The 15,256-nt window shown below is 55.3% G+C and overlaps 2 protein-coding genes across 3 annotated transcripts; one reads left to right on the plus strand and one right to left on the minus strand.

Moving 5' to 3' along the window:
* Positions 1-4,593, minus strand: LOC116233809 (parathyroid hormone/parathyroid hormone-related peptide receptor-like). Its single transcript, XM_090125132.1, has 13 exons — positions 4,235-4,593; positions 3,685-3,790; positions 3,155-3,265; positions 2,930-3,054; positions 2,679-2,773; positions 2,191-2,374; positions 1,800-1,953; positions 1,577-1,637; positions 1,098-1,164; positions 884-982; positions 606-743; positions 486-527; positions 1-360 (listed from the first exon to the last, which is right to left on the minus strand). The coding sequence occupies exons 1-13, from the start codon at positions 4,400-4,402 to the stop codon at positions 1-3; spliced, it is 1,710 nt and encodes a 569-aa protein (XP_089981258.1). The 5' UTR covers positions 4,403-4,593.
* Positions 4,594-6,645: 2,052 nt separating this feature from the next.
* Positions 6,646-12,146, plus strand: LOC116233806 (myosin light chain, embryonic). 2 transcript variants are annotated; one of them, XM_031600921.2, is made up of 7 exons: positions 6,646-7,295; positions 7,912-7,939; positions 9,517-9,666; positions 10,150-10,323; positions 10,738-10,815; positions 11,411-11,454; positions 11,909-12,146. In XM_031600921.2, exons 1-6 carry the CDS (start codon positions 7,197-7,199, stop codon positions 11,437-11,439), a joined length of 558 nt encoding a protein of 185 aa, XP_031456781.1. In that variant the 5' UTR covers positions 6,646-7,196; the 3' UTR covers positions 11,440-11,454; positions 11,909-12,146. The 2 variants fall into 2 exon arrangements, with proteins under 2 accessions (XP_031456781.1, XP_031456780.1); XM_031600920.2 differs by lacking the exons at positions 6,646-7,295; positions 7,912-7,939 and adding an exon at positions 8,218-8,811.
* The last annotated feature ends 3,110 nt before the right edge of the window (positions 12,147-15,256 follow it).

Genomic DNA, 15,256 nt, shown 5'->3' on the forward strand with positions numbered 1-15,256 from the left:
TCATAGCATCGTCTCCAGCTCTTTGTTCAGATTGGGTTGACTCTCATCCAGGTCTTTTAAGCCCAAGGTGTTTTCCCTGCAGGTTTTCTGGCTCATCTCCTGCGTCAGATGAGACAAAAGGTCTGCAGCACAGGAGCTGGGGGTGTAGCCTGGCAGGCTGCCACGGGCAGGGAGGAGCAGCCCCCGGGGCTGTGAGCCCCCCGGCCCTCGCCCTGTCAGGCTCACACTGAAGCTGGTGGTGCCGTGGGACATCAGCCCACCATAACAGCAGCTCCCTGCTGCACTGCTGGCACGCGCCTTCTGCTTGAAGTCCAGCGCCAGGCTTCTCCGAAAATGGGCTTTTTTAATCTCTGCCTGCACCTGTGGGAGAGATCAGAGCTGCTGGTGCTCAGAGCCAGCAAAGCGGTCTTCCCTTCCCTTCTCAAATCTGAGTTTTCCCTTTGGTTATTCAGGGGATGCAGGGAAAGATGCTGCCCCTCACTTACCTCCCCGTTGCAAAAGCAGTAGATAAAAGCCACAAAGAAACCCTGCCAAAAGAGATGGAGGAGTTTTGAGTTCTGAGCTTGGATTCCTGGATGAGCATCGCTGTGCTTGGAGCATCGTACCTGAGAGGAGTTAAAGAGCATCTCGTAATGCATCTGGATCTGCCACAGGACCCCCGAGACTTCGGTGTAGGGCATGGCCATGAACACCACGTAATGCACTCCAAAAAGCGGCATCAGCACCAGCGTGGACTTCAGCAGCTTTCTGGGAAGAGAAATCAGGCAGTGAGCTGAGATCCGCCAGCCACTTCCCACAGCCATCCCCACAGCTCTGCTCTTCATTCACAGCCCTATGGGGAACCATCCCCGTGAAATGGGCAGAGAATGAGCCAGGCCTGCACTTGCCTGTACTGCTGCCGGGGGTCCAGCTTCCCCGTGTTTGTCTCCCAGAGTTTGGAGGCCAGCACCCGCACGATGTTGAGGAAGAGGAAGAAGTTCACCTGCCAACAGCCCATGTTGGGTTTGTTGCCTGCAGGGACCTGGCCCTGTCAATGGCAGCAAACAGCCCTGGGGTGCTCAGTCCCTCTTCCCCAGAAAGGATTGTTAATTTCTTACCACAACAGCAGCCAAGATGGGGACCTGGTAAATCCACTTCATGTTCCCTGCACTGAGGTCCCAGCACCTGAAGAGAACAGGGAGGACACACCAAAGAAATACCTGAAATCCTGGTGGTAGCCAAGGGCTGCCTGTCCTCCCACCGCCGTCCCCATCTCCCGTCCTCCCTCTTCCCCTCTTTGCTGTCCCAGAGCGCCTGGCTGGGAGGAGTTTGGGGATTTGGGTAAATCGTTTTGGCACCAGTTATCAATGTATGAAGTCAGCCTGCGCCTGGCTTCCTTCCACAAGCAAGACAAAGATATTACGGGTCTCAACTACTGGCAGTTTTATAAACAAGCCTTATGTGTTCATTGACTCCTCTCGTTTCTTTTTGGAAATCTTTCTTTTTCTGAAGTTCTGATGCCCACAGATTTCTTGCTAGCATCTGCAACCTGCCTTCCCCTCCCCAAAGGACTGCTGGAGGAGTTGGATCTACGTACTGTGTGTCTGCCAGGGAGGCCCTGACACTGGCCCAGATGGACACAAACACAGCAGGGAGACCTGGAGGGATGGAACACAAGAGGAACATGGCTGAGATTGGTGTTTGCAGCCCAAACTGATTCATGGTTTACATTCCACTGCCCTCATCAGAGCTTCTTGGCTGCTGCCTCAGCTCCTTGCTGGGCTCAGCAGCACCAGCGTTGGGTTGGGGTCCAAACTCACCCCAGCCAATGATGATGAGGACCCACAGGTAGTTCTTGTTGGAGAGGAAGGCCATGAAGATCAGGCTGTGCAGGTAGAGACCTTCCACCAGGATCCAGTAGTGGTTGGTGGCCAGGAAATAGAGGAAGAGCGTCACCACCACCTTGCAGCCAACCTGTGACATGGGTCAGAGAGGTGCCCACATCAGTCCTCCCCCAGAGCTGCATTTCCTCTGGGTTTGTCCAGCACAAGATGAAGGGCATCAGCACGGGGAGAATGCAGCCGTGCTGTGGTTGGCCCTTTGTCCCGTCCCTCCCAGTGGCATCACCCCAAAGTAACACAGTCCGTATCCCCACACTTCCAAGTCCCCAAATCCCCTTTTTTCCCCAGTCCCGTCTCTGCGCCCCACTACCAGGTGGCTGCGTTGGCCCGGCGAGGGGCTCAGCTCTGCCCCCAGGTCCTCCTCCCTCAGCTTCGCCTCGCTGCCCGGCGCGGCCGAGTAGAGCACGGCGTCCTTCAGGAAGATGCTCGCTGCCCGGCAGATGAAGGAGGTGAAGAGGTGCATGTGGATGTAGTTGCGAGTGCAGTGCAGGCGCCTATGGAGAAGGGTGTGATATGAGCACAACCCCAGCTGCCCCACAGCTCATTCCACGGGGGCTGTCAGGTGATGATAGGGGGCTGGACATCAGCTCCAAGGTGTCAGCCCCCCAGGAGGCAGATCTGGGTGAGAGTGGGTCTTCAACACCTTCAAAAATGGGGTGTGTTGGTCATGGGGAGCCAATAGGATGCGGTGCCTGGGGGCTTTGGGAACGGCCTGGTTCCAGTTTCCCCGGGGGCTGCTGCACACAGGGCAATGGGGAGGTTTCCCCCCATGGGAACAGGAGCTCAGCTCCTCCTTACTTGAAGTAGGAGAGGATGCAGACGGCAACGATGAGGGAGGCCAAGGAGATGGAGTAGCCAGTGGTATACATCAAGTGCAGGCGGTCAAACACCTCCTGGAAGAGAAGGGCTCTGCTCCAGACCTCCCACAGCCTGTGTCCTTTCTGCCTCTGGGCTGAGAGCACAGGGAGAACTGGGAGTGCTGGGGGAGCAGAGGGGGTCATCTGAGCCCTGCTCCCATCCCTGTCCCTTTCCCAGCACCTTCCAGTCACCTTCTCACGGCTCCGGCTCTCGGAGGAGAAGAGCACAGCGCATTCGGTGTAATTGGCCCAGGTCTTGTTGAGGCTGAGGGTCACTTCCCAGGTCCCATAGGCACTGCAGTACCTGTAGGCACGGCCTGGGGACAGAAGGGGACTCTGAGAGCTGCAGGACCCACAGGAAACCCAGCAATGTCCCCGAGGTGATTCCTGAGGTGCTGCTCAGCTGCAAGTGCTCACCTTTATGGTTGAAGTCGTAGATGTAATCAGGGCAGGGCACGGCCACCTCCTGGCTGGGAGAGCCTTTGGGCCAGCAAATGATTCCATCCCATTCTGGGAGGCAGTTGGTGTCTGACCAGGAGCAAAGACACCGTGTGTCCCAGTGACACAGCACGCATCCCATCCCATCCCATGCATCCAATCAAATCCCATGCCTCCAACACTGTCCGCCTCCCATCCTCATCCATGGCATGCATTCCAACCCCATCCCATCCCCATCCATCACATGTATCTCATCCCATGCCATCCCATGCCATCCCATCCCATCCCTGTATTCTCATTTGCAGTGTGCATGGAGCAATCTGATGTAGCCAGCAATGGCTCATCAGGGTGAGAGTTTGATTAGCAGCTAATTACACAGAGGAGCCTCACAAACCCACACCAGGACCCTGCAGTCCCTGGGAACAGCCTGTCCCCCACATGTCCTACTGCCATCGGAGGGGACACAGCCCAGTCCCCCAGGCCCACCCGTGTGCAGGACCAGGCGCTACCTTTGACCTTCTCCAGCTGAGCTCTGATATCTCTCTGACATTTTTGTCTGGCTTCCACCAGGAGGTAAATCTGCTCTTCCTTAGTGAGAACATCATCAGGGTCCACCTGCCCACAGAGAGAGGGGTGAGGAGCCCATCACAGTGGGGCCGCTGCTGTCCGAGGGCAGCTCAGATCTGCTCTACCACCAGTGCAGCCAGGATGGAAATGAAGGCTGCAGCCCCACAGCACTGCATTTTCCCTGGGAGTCACAGGATCACAGAGTCCTATTTGGGAACACCAAGCACTGCAGGAAGAGCAGAGCGACATGGGACAAAAACTGGGGCCAGGATGGGCAAAGCAGCAGCACTGGCAATGGAAGGAGCAAAGATGTGGGGTTTGCAGAGCACGAAGGTGTGGGGCTGCATTGTCCCATCAGTGTCTCCCCCACTGCTGAAAATCCATCAGTGGGAGCACAGAGCCATGAGATCCCCAACCAGCACGGGCTGCAATTAGCAATACATAATCAAAGCCAACAGAGCAGAGAGAACGAAGGAGCCGACGCAGACTTACCAGAGCCTGGGCAGAGCCCAGCAGGCAGCAGCAGAGCAGAACAGCTACGATGCCTCCCCTGCCCACAGACCCCATGGGACGGAGCCAGCGAGGGATGGGAGCCATGTCCCCACCAGCCCAGTGCTGCAGGCTATGGGGTGAGCAGAGCTGTGGGGCGAGGTGCAGCATCCTCAGGGAGCGCCTTCCCAAACCCTGTCCCCATCGAGGCGAGGTGTCAGTGGGGCAGTTCTATGGGGATGGAGGCTTGCACAGGGCTGCCATGCTGGGGATTCACCCCACAGCTTCGCCTGCTCCAATCCAGTGCTGGTGTCCCGCCGGCTTTAAGCTGCTCCTGGAGAGTGTGCAAACAGTTCCCAGTGGGATGGGGATGGCAGAGGTCTGTTGGCTCAGCCCTAGGTGCTAAAATCCTCTTTGCTCGAGGCGGATTCCTCCTTTCAGATTGTCTCTCACTGCCCAGCAGCTCATTTTTCAGCTGTCACACATTTCCCCACCACCCCAAGTCCCAGACTGGTTCTGAGGAGCCGAGGGAATGGGAATGCAGCTGGAGGTGGGGAGGCAGAGGGTGCGACACGTGAGCATCTCTGTGCACTGCTCTCAGGCAGTGCCTTAACCCTTTTCCTTCTCTTGGGATCAGGGATCAGCCCCACTCCTCCCAGGGCTTCCTGTAGCATCTCACTGTACAGCTGCACACCGTCCGGGCACCAGCATTGGGTCTGACACCATCCCCATCACTGCAGTCCCTTGGGGAAGCCTTGTCCCATTTTGGGATCATGCCCACACCCAGCTCACTCCCACCACCCCATTGGCTTGAACAATTTGTGTCCACCAAATGGCAAAAGGGGGCACAAAACCAGGCTGGATGTGGCTCTGGGCAGCCTGGTCTGCTGGTTGGCGACCCTGCACATAGCAGGGGGTTGAAACCAGATGATCACTGTGGTCCTTTTCAACCCAGGCCATTCTATGATTCCATGATCCTCACCTCTGAGCAGGGTGACCTCAGTAGGATGAGGCCAAAATTCAAAACCTCTGTGCAAAACCCTGGGACCCCAAACCATGGCTGTGTGTCTCCGTAAATGGCAAAGCCCTGCACAGGGCAGAGCTGGGGGCCTCCCTGCTGCTGCATTTTCCAGGCAGAGCTCTGGTTCTGACCAGGGGCTGCGTGGAGGAGGTGAGGTTTTGCTGGGTTCCTGCAGATAGTAAAAATCTGTCTGATAGCTGAGAGACCAAAGCAGGTCCCTGGAGCTGCTGCTCACTCTGATTGAACCAGAGAGGAAAACTGCAATGGGGTGCAGCTGTAAACCAAGGAGGGAGAAGAGCAGAGCTGGCAGCTGCCCCTCACCCTGGTCCTATTTAGACCCCCATCCCAAGTGTGCTCTAGGGGTAGTGGTACGGTTCTTTGGCTCATGGAGGTTATGGGGCTGCTGTGCGGGCTTTTAGGACAGGAAATGGGATAAGTGTGTGATGGCAGGAGTGGTGTTTCAGGGGCTGGTTTGTGGCCACGGAGCAGCTGAGCAGGGCTGCAGGTGGGGGAGGACACTGGAGCTCTGTGCTGTGCATGGGCTGATGGTGATGGAGGGGAGGCACAGGGTGACTGGATTCCCACTGCATGTGAAAGCTGACCCAGACCTGGAGTTTGCAGTGAGCAAAACATGTTGTTTTCTGCTAAATTGCTTGCTGGATTACACAGAGATCAGGGAGGCAATCACAGTAAGTGACACCCACCAGCCCCATCATGCAGCCCCCACATTCGTGCTGGCAATCAGCAGGTGATGGCACGCAGCAAATTTCCCTGCTTCTGAAGGACCCCCCTGACCTTGCTGGTGGCACAGCTGGCATCGAGCAGCATTCTGCTATAAGGGGCTGTGGGGGCTCTGGATGGGAAAGCTCAGAGTTTAGTTTCTGGGGTAGTTTTCTTCCGAGTGGGAAGCAGAGGTCAGCATTTGCAGCCCGTCTCCCTGACCACGTGCACCTTTCCCTACGCCGTTCATTTTGGGCAGGGATCAGAGGAACAGAGCAAAGCAGAGGAGCTGCCCAGGTCCTGCCAGCCCAGTGAGGGCACACACAGCTGCAGCTGCATTTTGTACACTCGTGTACACAGCCCAGATCTACAAGTGTCACAGCTCAGACCGAGCAGGACCTGTTCCACACAGCAGTCAATGCCTGCATGCACTGGATGGAGCAGTGAGGCTGTGCAGCACCCAGGAGATGCTCCCAACCCCTGCAGATGGTTTTCCCCCCTTTATTTCTGTTACCACAACTCTCAGAACTGCTATTTCCTCCACCCGTGTGCTGATGCCATACTTAAAGTGATGGGTCAGGATGTCACGGTTTGACCCTTGCGCCGTGTTTCTGAGCTGCTGAGCCCCAGTGGATCCTTTTGGCCCTTTTGCAGGGGTTTCCCAGCTGTCAGAACTATTCCTTGCTGCACGAGAGATTTTATTTATTTCTCTACCATGAAAAACAAAACAAAGCTGCTTTTGGAAACCTCCCCCCTCCAGGCAGCACCCACAGCAGCACGGCCAGCACCCAGTGGGGACACGCAGGGGGAATGAACCCCACTAAAGAATTTGAGGTTTGAATGCTTGCACCACCAGCTCCTCCAGAGCCACTCCCATGCAGCTGCTTCCTTGCAGGCACCGAGTTTAGGGTTCAGTGGAGGCCCCACACAATGCAGGTGCCGGGGGTGTCCAGCACCTGGGGAAGCTCTCATGATCCCAAAGCTCGCGGGTGAACTCAGAGCATCCAGGGCAGCCCGAGCAGCTTCCCCCAGCGCTGGAGCCGATGACAATGGGCAATTGTTGAGTTGGGGCCCCTCTCGTTTGAGTTTTCTTCCTTTTATAGTAAGTAGCAGCTGCTCCAGCAGCCGGCCTGCCCCTGCGGGGTGAGGACAGGGCTGGGTTTATAACGGAGGCAGCAGCCCCCGCCTCGCATCGCTCCGCCGGGCAGGTCTCATCCCAGCGCCATGCCGCTCAAGAAATCCGACCCCAAGAAGGACACGGGCAAAGCAGCCGCAGCCCCAGAGGCACCCAAGGAATTCACCTTCGACCCCAAAAGCGTGAAGGTGAGCACGGGATGGCGGCGTGGCTCTGTCAATGGGCGACGCGCGGCGGCATGCGGGCAGTGTGAGTGCCAGGGCTGGGAGGGGAGCATCGCCCCGGCGGTGATGCTGCGCGGTGCTGAGCTGAGGATGCTGTGCTCATTCCAATGCCCCGCAGCTCCGGGAGCTCACAGCAGCAAGAGAAAACGTTTCTGCTGCCCGCCGCCTCCATCGTAAGGCGTTTCCCCCTTGCATCGCCTCCTCCGTCTGGCAGCATCTTTTGTGCAAGTCCTCACATTTTTGCTTTTTTTTGCTGCGATTCCCCAGGATACGGTTCCATTTTGAAGCCCCAGCTGCAGGTTGTTAATAGCAGGCTCAGCACAGAGGCTGTTTAATCCCTGGAAATGGGATTCCAACGCAGACCCACAGGCTGAGCATCCTCGCTGCGCTGTGCCCGCTGCCGCTGGGCTCTCCATGGGGATTGCGGCTTTGTGGGGAGGGTGGGAACATCCCTGGGCACGGCATGGCCACAGCCACCGCCCAGAGCAGGCTGCAGAGCTCACAGGGGATGCTCAAGGGCTGGGCACAGCCCTTCACTCTTCCAGCACCGTCCCCATGCTCTGTTCTCTTCCCCTGACAGATCGAGTTCGCTGCAGAGCAGATTGAAGGTAAGCGCGGGCATCGCCTTCCCCCACAGATGGCATTTGATGGGGGATTGTGCTGCAGCAGGAGGTGGGAAAGAGCACCAGTGGGAGGGGGGGGCAGGAGAGGAGGCGGAGGTGATGGGGAGCAGTGTGGGGATTTGGCTGGGATTGAGGCAGCAGGGTGCAGGGCTGCTGCTCTTTGCTCTGTGCTGAGGGCTCCCCCTCAGTAAGTCAGGACACAGGGAGTGCCCAGGGACCTGCAGGTAGTGGCAGCCCTCCCTGCGTGTCACCCGTAGTGATAGAAGCATTGTGAGGTCAATGAGAGCACAGGGACACAGAGATCTGTGGGGACAGATTCAGGGGATGGTGACATTCAGCAGGAAATACAAAGATGCCAAGTAGAAAACCCAAAGCCCCAGACAGGAATTCCCAGCAAACCCAACAAAATATCCACCAGCCCATCGTGTCTCCATCACCACACGAAGACAATGACCGCCCCATCCCACCCAGCAGCTGCTCTGCTATCAGTGAGCTGCTGCTGAGCATCACCAAGGAGATGGACCAGAACCTGGAACTCATTAACGCCATGACCATTAAGCTCTCAGCTCTGAGCGTCCACATGGACCGGCTGGAAGGGCTGATCACACACCTGGCCCACTTGGCTGCTCGGAGGCAGCAGGATGAAATCCAGGAGCGTGCAGAGCATCTGCTGCAGGAAAAGCAATTCCTGCCTGCTCATGTGGGGCTGCTGGGGAAATGGGCACCGGGCACCAGATTTGGAGCCCATGGCTTCACCCAGGAACAGAAGGAATGGGGGGATCTTGAAGAACTGAGTTCTTCACATTTTGTGCCTCAACAGCAGCGAGGAGTCAGAGATGAGGCTCTGAGCAGTGCAGGCATGTGGAGTTCATGTAGTCAATGCATAGACCACATATAGTTAACATATAGCCAATGTGTAGTCAGTGTCTGTATTCAAGTTGGAATCCAGCAGTAAGTTAGGAAGCTGAAAAGCATCAAGTAAGGCAGGAAGGCAATACTGATCTAGGCTTCCTTCCTCCAGGTAAAAGGCAATGCTCTAAAGGTGACAATTTGAGCTTGGAAATGAATCTCCTGCATCCTTCCAAGCAGGGATGTGGAGATGGTGGTGGAGATGGTGGCCCACACACTGACCTACACCAGCAGTATCACACAGTGCCCACCTGGCTGGGTGTGATGGAGCAGATGGGGCACTGCAGGTGTCACTGGGGAGGGAGGGTTGAGTGGTCTGTAGGAGACCTGAGCCAAGGAGGGGAAGAGAGAAGGAGATGTTCTGCAATTGGTACAGCAGCCTGCAGCTGGAGCTGGTGCTCAAGGCAGTGCAAGAAGCCCAGCAGGATTCACCCATCCAGCTCCTTGGGGGTGGCAAAACCAGCTGGAGGAGCCAAGTGACTTCTTAAAGGAGTCTGTGAGCTTCAAGGCTCACCGCCAGGGCTGGGTGCAGCAGCGATGTGTGCAGAGGGACCCACCACACGTGTGTCCCTCCCTCTCCTCCCACCCTGCTCCTGGTGGGGTGGGAATGGGGCGGCCACAGGCAGGGACAGCTGAGCTCTTCCTCCCCACAGAGTTCAAGGAAGCCTTCAGCCTGTTTGACCGGACGCCCACGGGAGCCATGCAGATCTCCTACGCGCAGTGCGGGGACGTCCTGCGGGCTCTGGGTCACAACCCCACCAACGCTGAGGTCCTGAAGGTGCTGGGCAAACCCAAACCAGAAGGTGACAGCATGCTGGGGCTGTGGGGATGGGGTGGGACAAGTGAACTCTGAGAGCCGCTGAAGGATCGTGTTCCCTGAGCCCGGTGAGATGAAGGAACTGGGAAAGGAGTGACACAGAGAGGCTTCATTCCTGTGTAATTCCTTCCTATCCACACCTGTAGCACGACTGATCCAAGGGATAGGCTCTCCCAGTGGGGATGCTGGCAGGGATACCAGCAGACAGGATCCTGAGTGGTGCAAACCAGCATCATCCAATTCCAGCGCAGGGACAGTTTGGTGAAAGAGGATTAGCTGCTGGTTTTAATTTTTGGCAGTCCCTAGGTTATAATTATTCTTGCCATCTTATTAGTGTACTGACAGTCCCATCACCTCGTGAGCCTTCTTTCCCCACGCTCAGATGGAAACAAGACCCAGAAAGTCTAAGGAGGTCCTTGGGGGCTGACCTCGGGTGTATCTCTGACCCCATCTCCTCCTCCGCCTTCAGACATGAACACGAAGATGCTGGACTTTGAGACCTTCCTCCCCATCCTGCAGCACTTCACCCGCACCAGGGAGCAGGGCACCTTCGAGGACTTTGTGGAAGGGCTGCGCGTCTTCGACAAGGAAGGCAACGGCCTGGTGATGGGAGCAGAGCTGCGCCACGTGCTGGTCACGCTGGGTATGGCTGCCTGCAAGGAACAGCACAGATAGCCACCCCTCTATGAGCTCTTTTTGGGCAAATGGCCCGGGTTAGTTGGCTGGATTAGTCAGTTGGCTGGTCCCACGCACTAGAAGGAGTTGATGGCTCCCAAATATGTGGCTTTTCCCATGTTAAGCCATTGTTTCGTGTCTGACCCAAGGGGAGCTGGAGAATCCACATCACCCTGAGCTATCAGCCAATGGTTGCACTTTGGTCCTCCCTCCACAATCTCCCACCAGCACTCCCCAGCCCATTGCAGTGCACAACTCCTTTTTAACCCCCTCTTCAACTCCTTTCCCCTCTTTCTGGTGGCTTTTGGCTGTCTGGAAGAAGGACAGGAGGGTCGCAGCAGGGTGAGAGCCTTCCTCTCACCTCTCCATCCTCCTCCTCCAGGAGAGAAGATGACAGAAAGCGAGGTGGAGCAGCTCATGGCAGGACAAGAAGACGCCAACGGCTGCATCAACTACGAAGGTACATCCCAGACACAGTGCTCTGGTCCTGGAGTGCAAAATGTCCTCTGTGAGGACTCAAGTGATCCCCAAGAGGGAGGTGGGGACCATCTTCCATAGAGAGCTGTGATGTGTCACCAGGGGTGGGAATATGGTGGTTGTGGCAGTGATGTCCTGAGGACAGCATGTTTCCAAGGGTTTGGGGACTGTTTTATCCCCACTCCTGGCGCTGTTTTGATTTAAGCTATCAAAAATAAACAAAGCCAGCATCTTTCACAGCAGAAGCTAATCGGGAACATTTGGAGGCACAGATTGCTTGTGGCTCCAAGAAGGTGAAAATCTGGCGTGAAGTCTGGGAACCCCTAAAATTGGAGAGCACTGAGGAAAAGAGGGTTTCTGTCCCCTGTGGCCTCAGATAACCAGGGACAGTGCAGCTGGTTTATCTCCAGGAGGGGCTGGGGGTCTCTCGCTGGGGGTTTGCACATGAAAAGTGGGAACAGAAGGAGGCGTCCAGGTCCTGGCAGAGCATCTCTGCTGCAGCGAGTCCCTTTTGTCCCTGGGTGCCCCCAGCACAGCCCGCAGCGTGTCTGAGAGCTCATTTCTCATTTCCTCCCCAGCTTTTGTCAAGCACATCATGTCTGGCTGAGCCGAGGAACTTCAGGTGGGTCACTCGGGGTCTCCCCTGTTTGCTGCAAGGCTGGAAACCCTGCGTGCAGGGGCCAGGGGCAGAAGACACCAAACCCACACCCACAGGCAGCCCTTGCAGCAGCAATCCCCCAAGGCTGTGTTTGTGCAGTGCACTGCATCTGTAACACACCAGTGGAAAGAATTATTAAAAAAAAACCAGAAGGTTAAAATCGAAGGAGGCAGAAGTTGAGCTCTGAAGGGCCTGCACTCGTTTCATTTTGGTTTTAATCTGTTTCTCCCCAGCTCCCATTCATAAGTGCATCCACAGAGGTGGTTGGGTGGCAGATGCTGCCAGGGAGGTTTAACTCTACACAAAGCTACTCGCATGAAACTGTTTGTTTGTTTGTTTTTTAATGGCATTTTGGGTTCACCCGGTGCTCCCATCGCAATGGTTCACTGTGTTAATCCCTCTCATGCTTTTCTCCCAGATTCTTGGAGGTGATGGAATCCATCTTAGCCCCACAAACCACGAGATTCCTACATCCATGTCCCCCCTTCCCCAGAGGTCCCCCGAAGGCAGAAGAGTTCCACAAGAACAGTCAGCCTCCATGAACCTGCCCCAGTGGGTTTACAGTGGGACAAGTCTGCACCCTGGTTCTAAGCCTTAAATTATTCTTTTCAGGTTTTTCCTGTGCCATTTGCATCATTAAACCTCATTCCATCCTCCCTTATGTGGTCTCTGTGCTTTGGCTTTGGGCTGATCATAAAGTAGTGGGTGGGGAGCTCAGGCCCTAGCAACCTGAGGGGGCAGGATGCTCTCACAGCATGGGAAGAAAGGGAAAACAGTGGGTGGCCTCCAGATAGGAGGGAGGAGCTCAGGCATGGCGTGAAGGTCTTTGCTCATCTCCCTGACTTTGCTGTGGGTTGAGGGACTTGCTCGGGAAGGAAGCTGCGGGAAGGAAGACTTGGAGAAAAGTGAGCACAAGGGATAAGCAGCACCCACACTCCTGTTTCTGGGACACATCTTAAAGCCCTATGGATCTGTAGCCCATCTGTGATACAGCGTGCTGCATTGTGAGCATTCCCTGCAGGTCTAAGCTGAACACTATGGAGCAAAGAGGGACACGCTTGGCCCTGCTGCTGTGTGGTTAGCATCCTATATCCCAACCAGGACCATGCTCCCTGTATGGCTTTGGTGCAGCCACCCTGATGCATGAATAGCATCCTATAAAGCCCAGACAGATTGTGCCCCCTGACTGGCTCTGGTACACACACAGTGCAGCCAGGAGCCATCTAGGGCTGTGCAATGTGAGCTGGAAGCTCCCTTTCTACCTGTGAAAATCGTTCTAGCATCCTTAGAAGCGGTGAATAATTCATGAGAGATAACTCAGCCCTCCCATCAGTAGAGCACCTGGGAGCGGATAATGTTTGCTTTGTTCCTTATTCCAGTGCCCTCACTCCATGGCTCGGACTGGCAGTTTAAAGCATTTTCCATCAGCGTGGCTGATTTCAGCCACCACTCGCTCATTTCTGTACAGTGCCTGAGCAGCAGCTGCTTCCAATTCCCACTGCTTGATATGAGTGGTCATAAAAAGCAACATAAGCTGTTTAGAGATGCAAGATTAGATTTCTAGCTTCTGTCTCTGGTATTTCTACAGCTTCCACTAGGGAGAATCTGGGCATTTCATGCCTTTGAAGTGCAGTCTGTGATCTAACCTGGCAAAGGACTGTGGTGAAAGGGCACAATGGGACACCACTTGCTGCACTTTGGGGTCGTGACACTGCAGTGGCATTGCTCATGAGGAGGATCGTGCTGTTACAGATGGGAAAGAAGCAGAGAGGCAAAGGATCTGCCCAAACCCACAGAGGAAATGTGCAGCAGGGGCTGGGGGCCCCGCTGGCTGTGATGTTCCTGCCTCAGCAAGTCAGAGGCTGCGCTTCTGCTCCTGCACACAGAGCGCGTTCCAGCCTCCAGCTCCTGTGCAGACAGGAATGACACTGTAAATTAAAAGCAAAGAGGCTCTTGCAGGCAGGCAGGCAGGCAGAGAGCAGTGGAAAAAGACAGGGAGGACTACAGAAGAATGTGAGGGCTGATAACTCCAGCTTCTGCAGCAGCCCCGGGGTACGTCAGCCATGCTGTGCTCTGGGGATCTGCTCTGTCTCTCCAGGGCAATGAGAAGTAGATTCATATTGAGGCAGGTTGTGTTCGGACAGGCACAGCACATACATCTATCTCTGCACAGCTGTGCTCCTCTACGTGCCTCTGTGCCCAGCCTCCTGGGTGCTGAGGAGTGGTTTCAGTCCCCATGGACGTTTACACAAAGCATCCACTGACCTCATACACAGATCTGCATGGCTACAGGCGGCTCTGCAGATCAAGATGTCCCAAGACAAGAGTTCAGGCTGTTGCCCTTTCAGAGTTCAAACACTTCACTGGAAGCCCTGGAGATTCCAAGAAGTAAAAAAAAAAACCTCCCACTCTCAGGAGAGCCTGTTGCCATATCTCCTCAGCCTGTGATAAGGCAGAGGTTCATACCAAAGATGGCCTGGGTGTCAGAAGAAGGCTGTGTGCAACAGCAGGCAAACAGAGCTTCCACCCCAGGAGCTCTCAGCATGCAGAGGGGAAGAGACTGGGGCAAGGATGACAAAAACAGAGCGGGCTCCTTGGAATGCAGCCTCACGCACGCACACTCACGTATGCACGTACCACCATCACTTACGGAAAGGTTCTGCTGCGTTTGGGGCAAAATGGCTCAGGAGTTGAACTCAGTGATCCCTATGGGTCCCTTCCAACTTGGGGTATTCTATGACACTATGACAGCAACCCAGTTGGGAGGCAGGTGTCCATCCCAGGGACAGCACTGCTGCGTGACACATTTTGTCATTGGAGGTGAGCGCTGCCTTTCCATGCCAGCCTGCTCACGCCCTGAAAGCAAACACCTGCAGATCTGCTGGAGCGATAGCAATCTCACAAATACGCTTTTCAGAAAAGCAGAGAACGGTGCACAAAGGGACTGGGGAACAGGCTGAGCCCATTGCTCCACGCACACAGCTTTATTTCAAAGCTTTGGGCGCTGTTGATAGTGATAGGACAAAGGGGAATGGTTTTAAAGTGAGACAGGGGAGGTTTAGGTTGGATATGAGGAGGCAGTTTTTCAGCCAGAGGGTGGTGAGGCACTGGAACAGGTTGCCCAAGGAGGCTGTGGATGCCCCATCCCTGCAGGCATCCAAGGCCAGGCTGGATGTGGCTCTGGGCAGCCTGGGCTGCTGGTTGGCGACCTGCACACAGCAGGGGGTTGGAACCAGGTGAGCACTGTGCTCCTTTTCAACCCATTCTATGGTTCTGTGACTGAGTGCCCCTCAGTCAGCCCGCAGGTGACACCACGCCTGCAGCAATCACAATTGTCACAATTGTCACAAGGACACAAATCTGCCCATTTTTTTGCTGCCGTTCTCCCAGCCCTGAATTGCAGCAGAACTGCCGTGGGTTTTTTATTTTTTGCATTGTGAGGATTTCCAAGGAAAAGCTCTCTGTAATCAAAGCTCCACCGTTTAAAACTTGACCCGACCCTCCCCCCCCCAAAAAAAACGCAACCCAGTAAGCTTCGGTTAATGATTTGTAGATCGTTACAGAATGACTTTTATGGCTTAATGACAGATAACGTGGATGGAATTACCACAGAGGTGTGGGCCAGTACCTTCAGCGCTCTGTGGGAGGAGACCCAGGCCCCTCGACCACCACGAGGGACTCTGAGGTTTCCTGACTAGCCCCGAAGTCCCATCTTTTTGGTAAAAAAAAAACCAAACAAAAAACAAAAAAGAACCCAAAACCGCGC

Source organism: Phasianus colchicus, chromosome 26 (assembly GCF_987193195.1).
Source record: "Phasianus colchicus chromosome 26, bPhaCol1.hap1.1, whole genome shotgun sequence".
NCBI classification, from domain to species: domain Eukaryota; kingdom Metazoa; phylum Chordata; class Aves; order Galliformes; family Phasianidae; genus Phasianus; species Phasianus colchicus.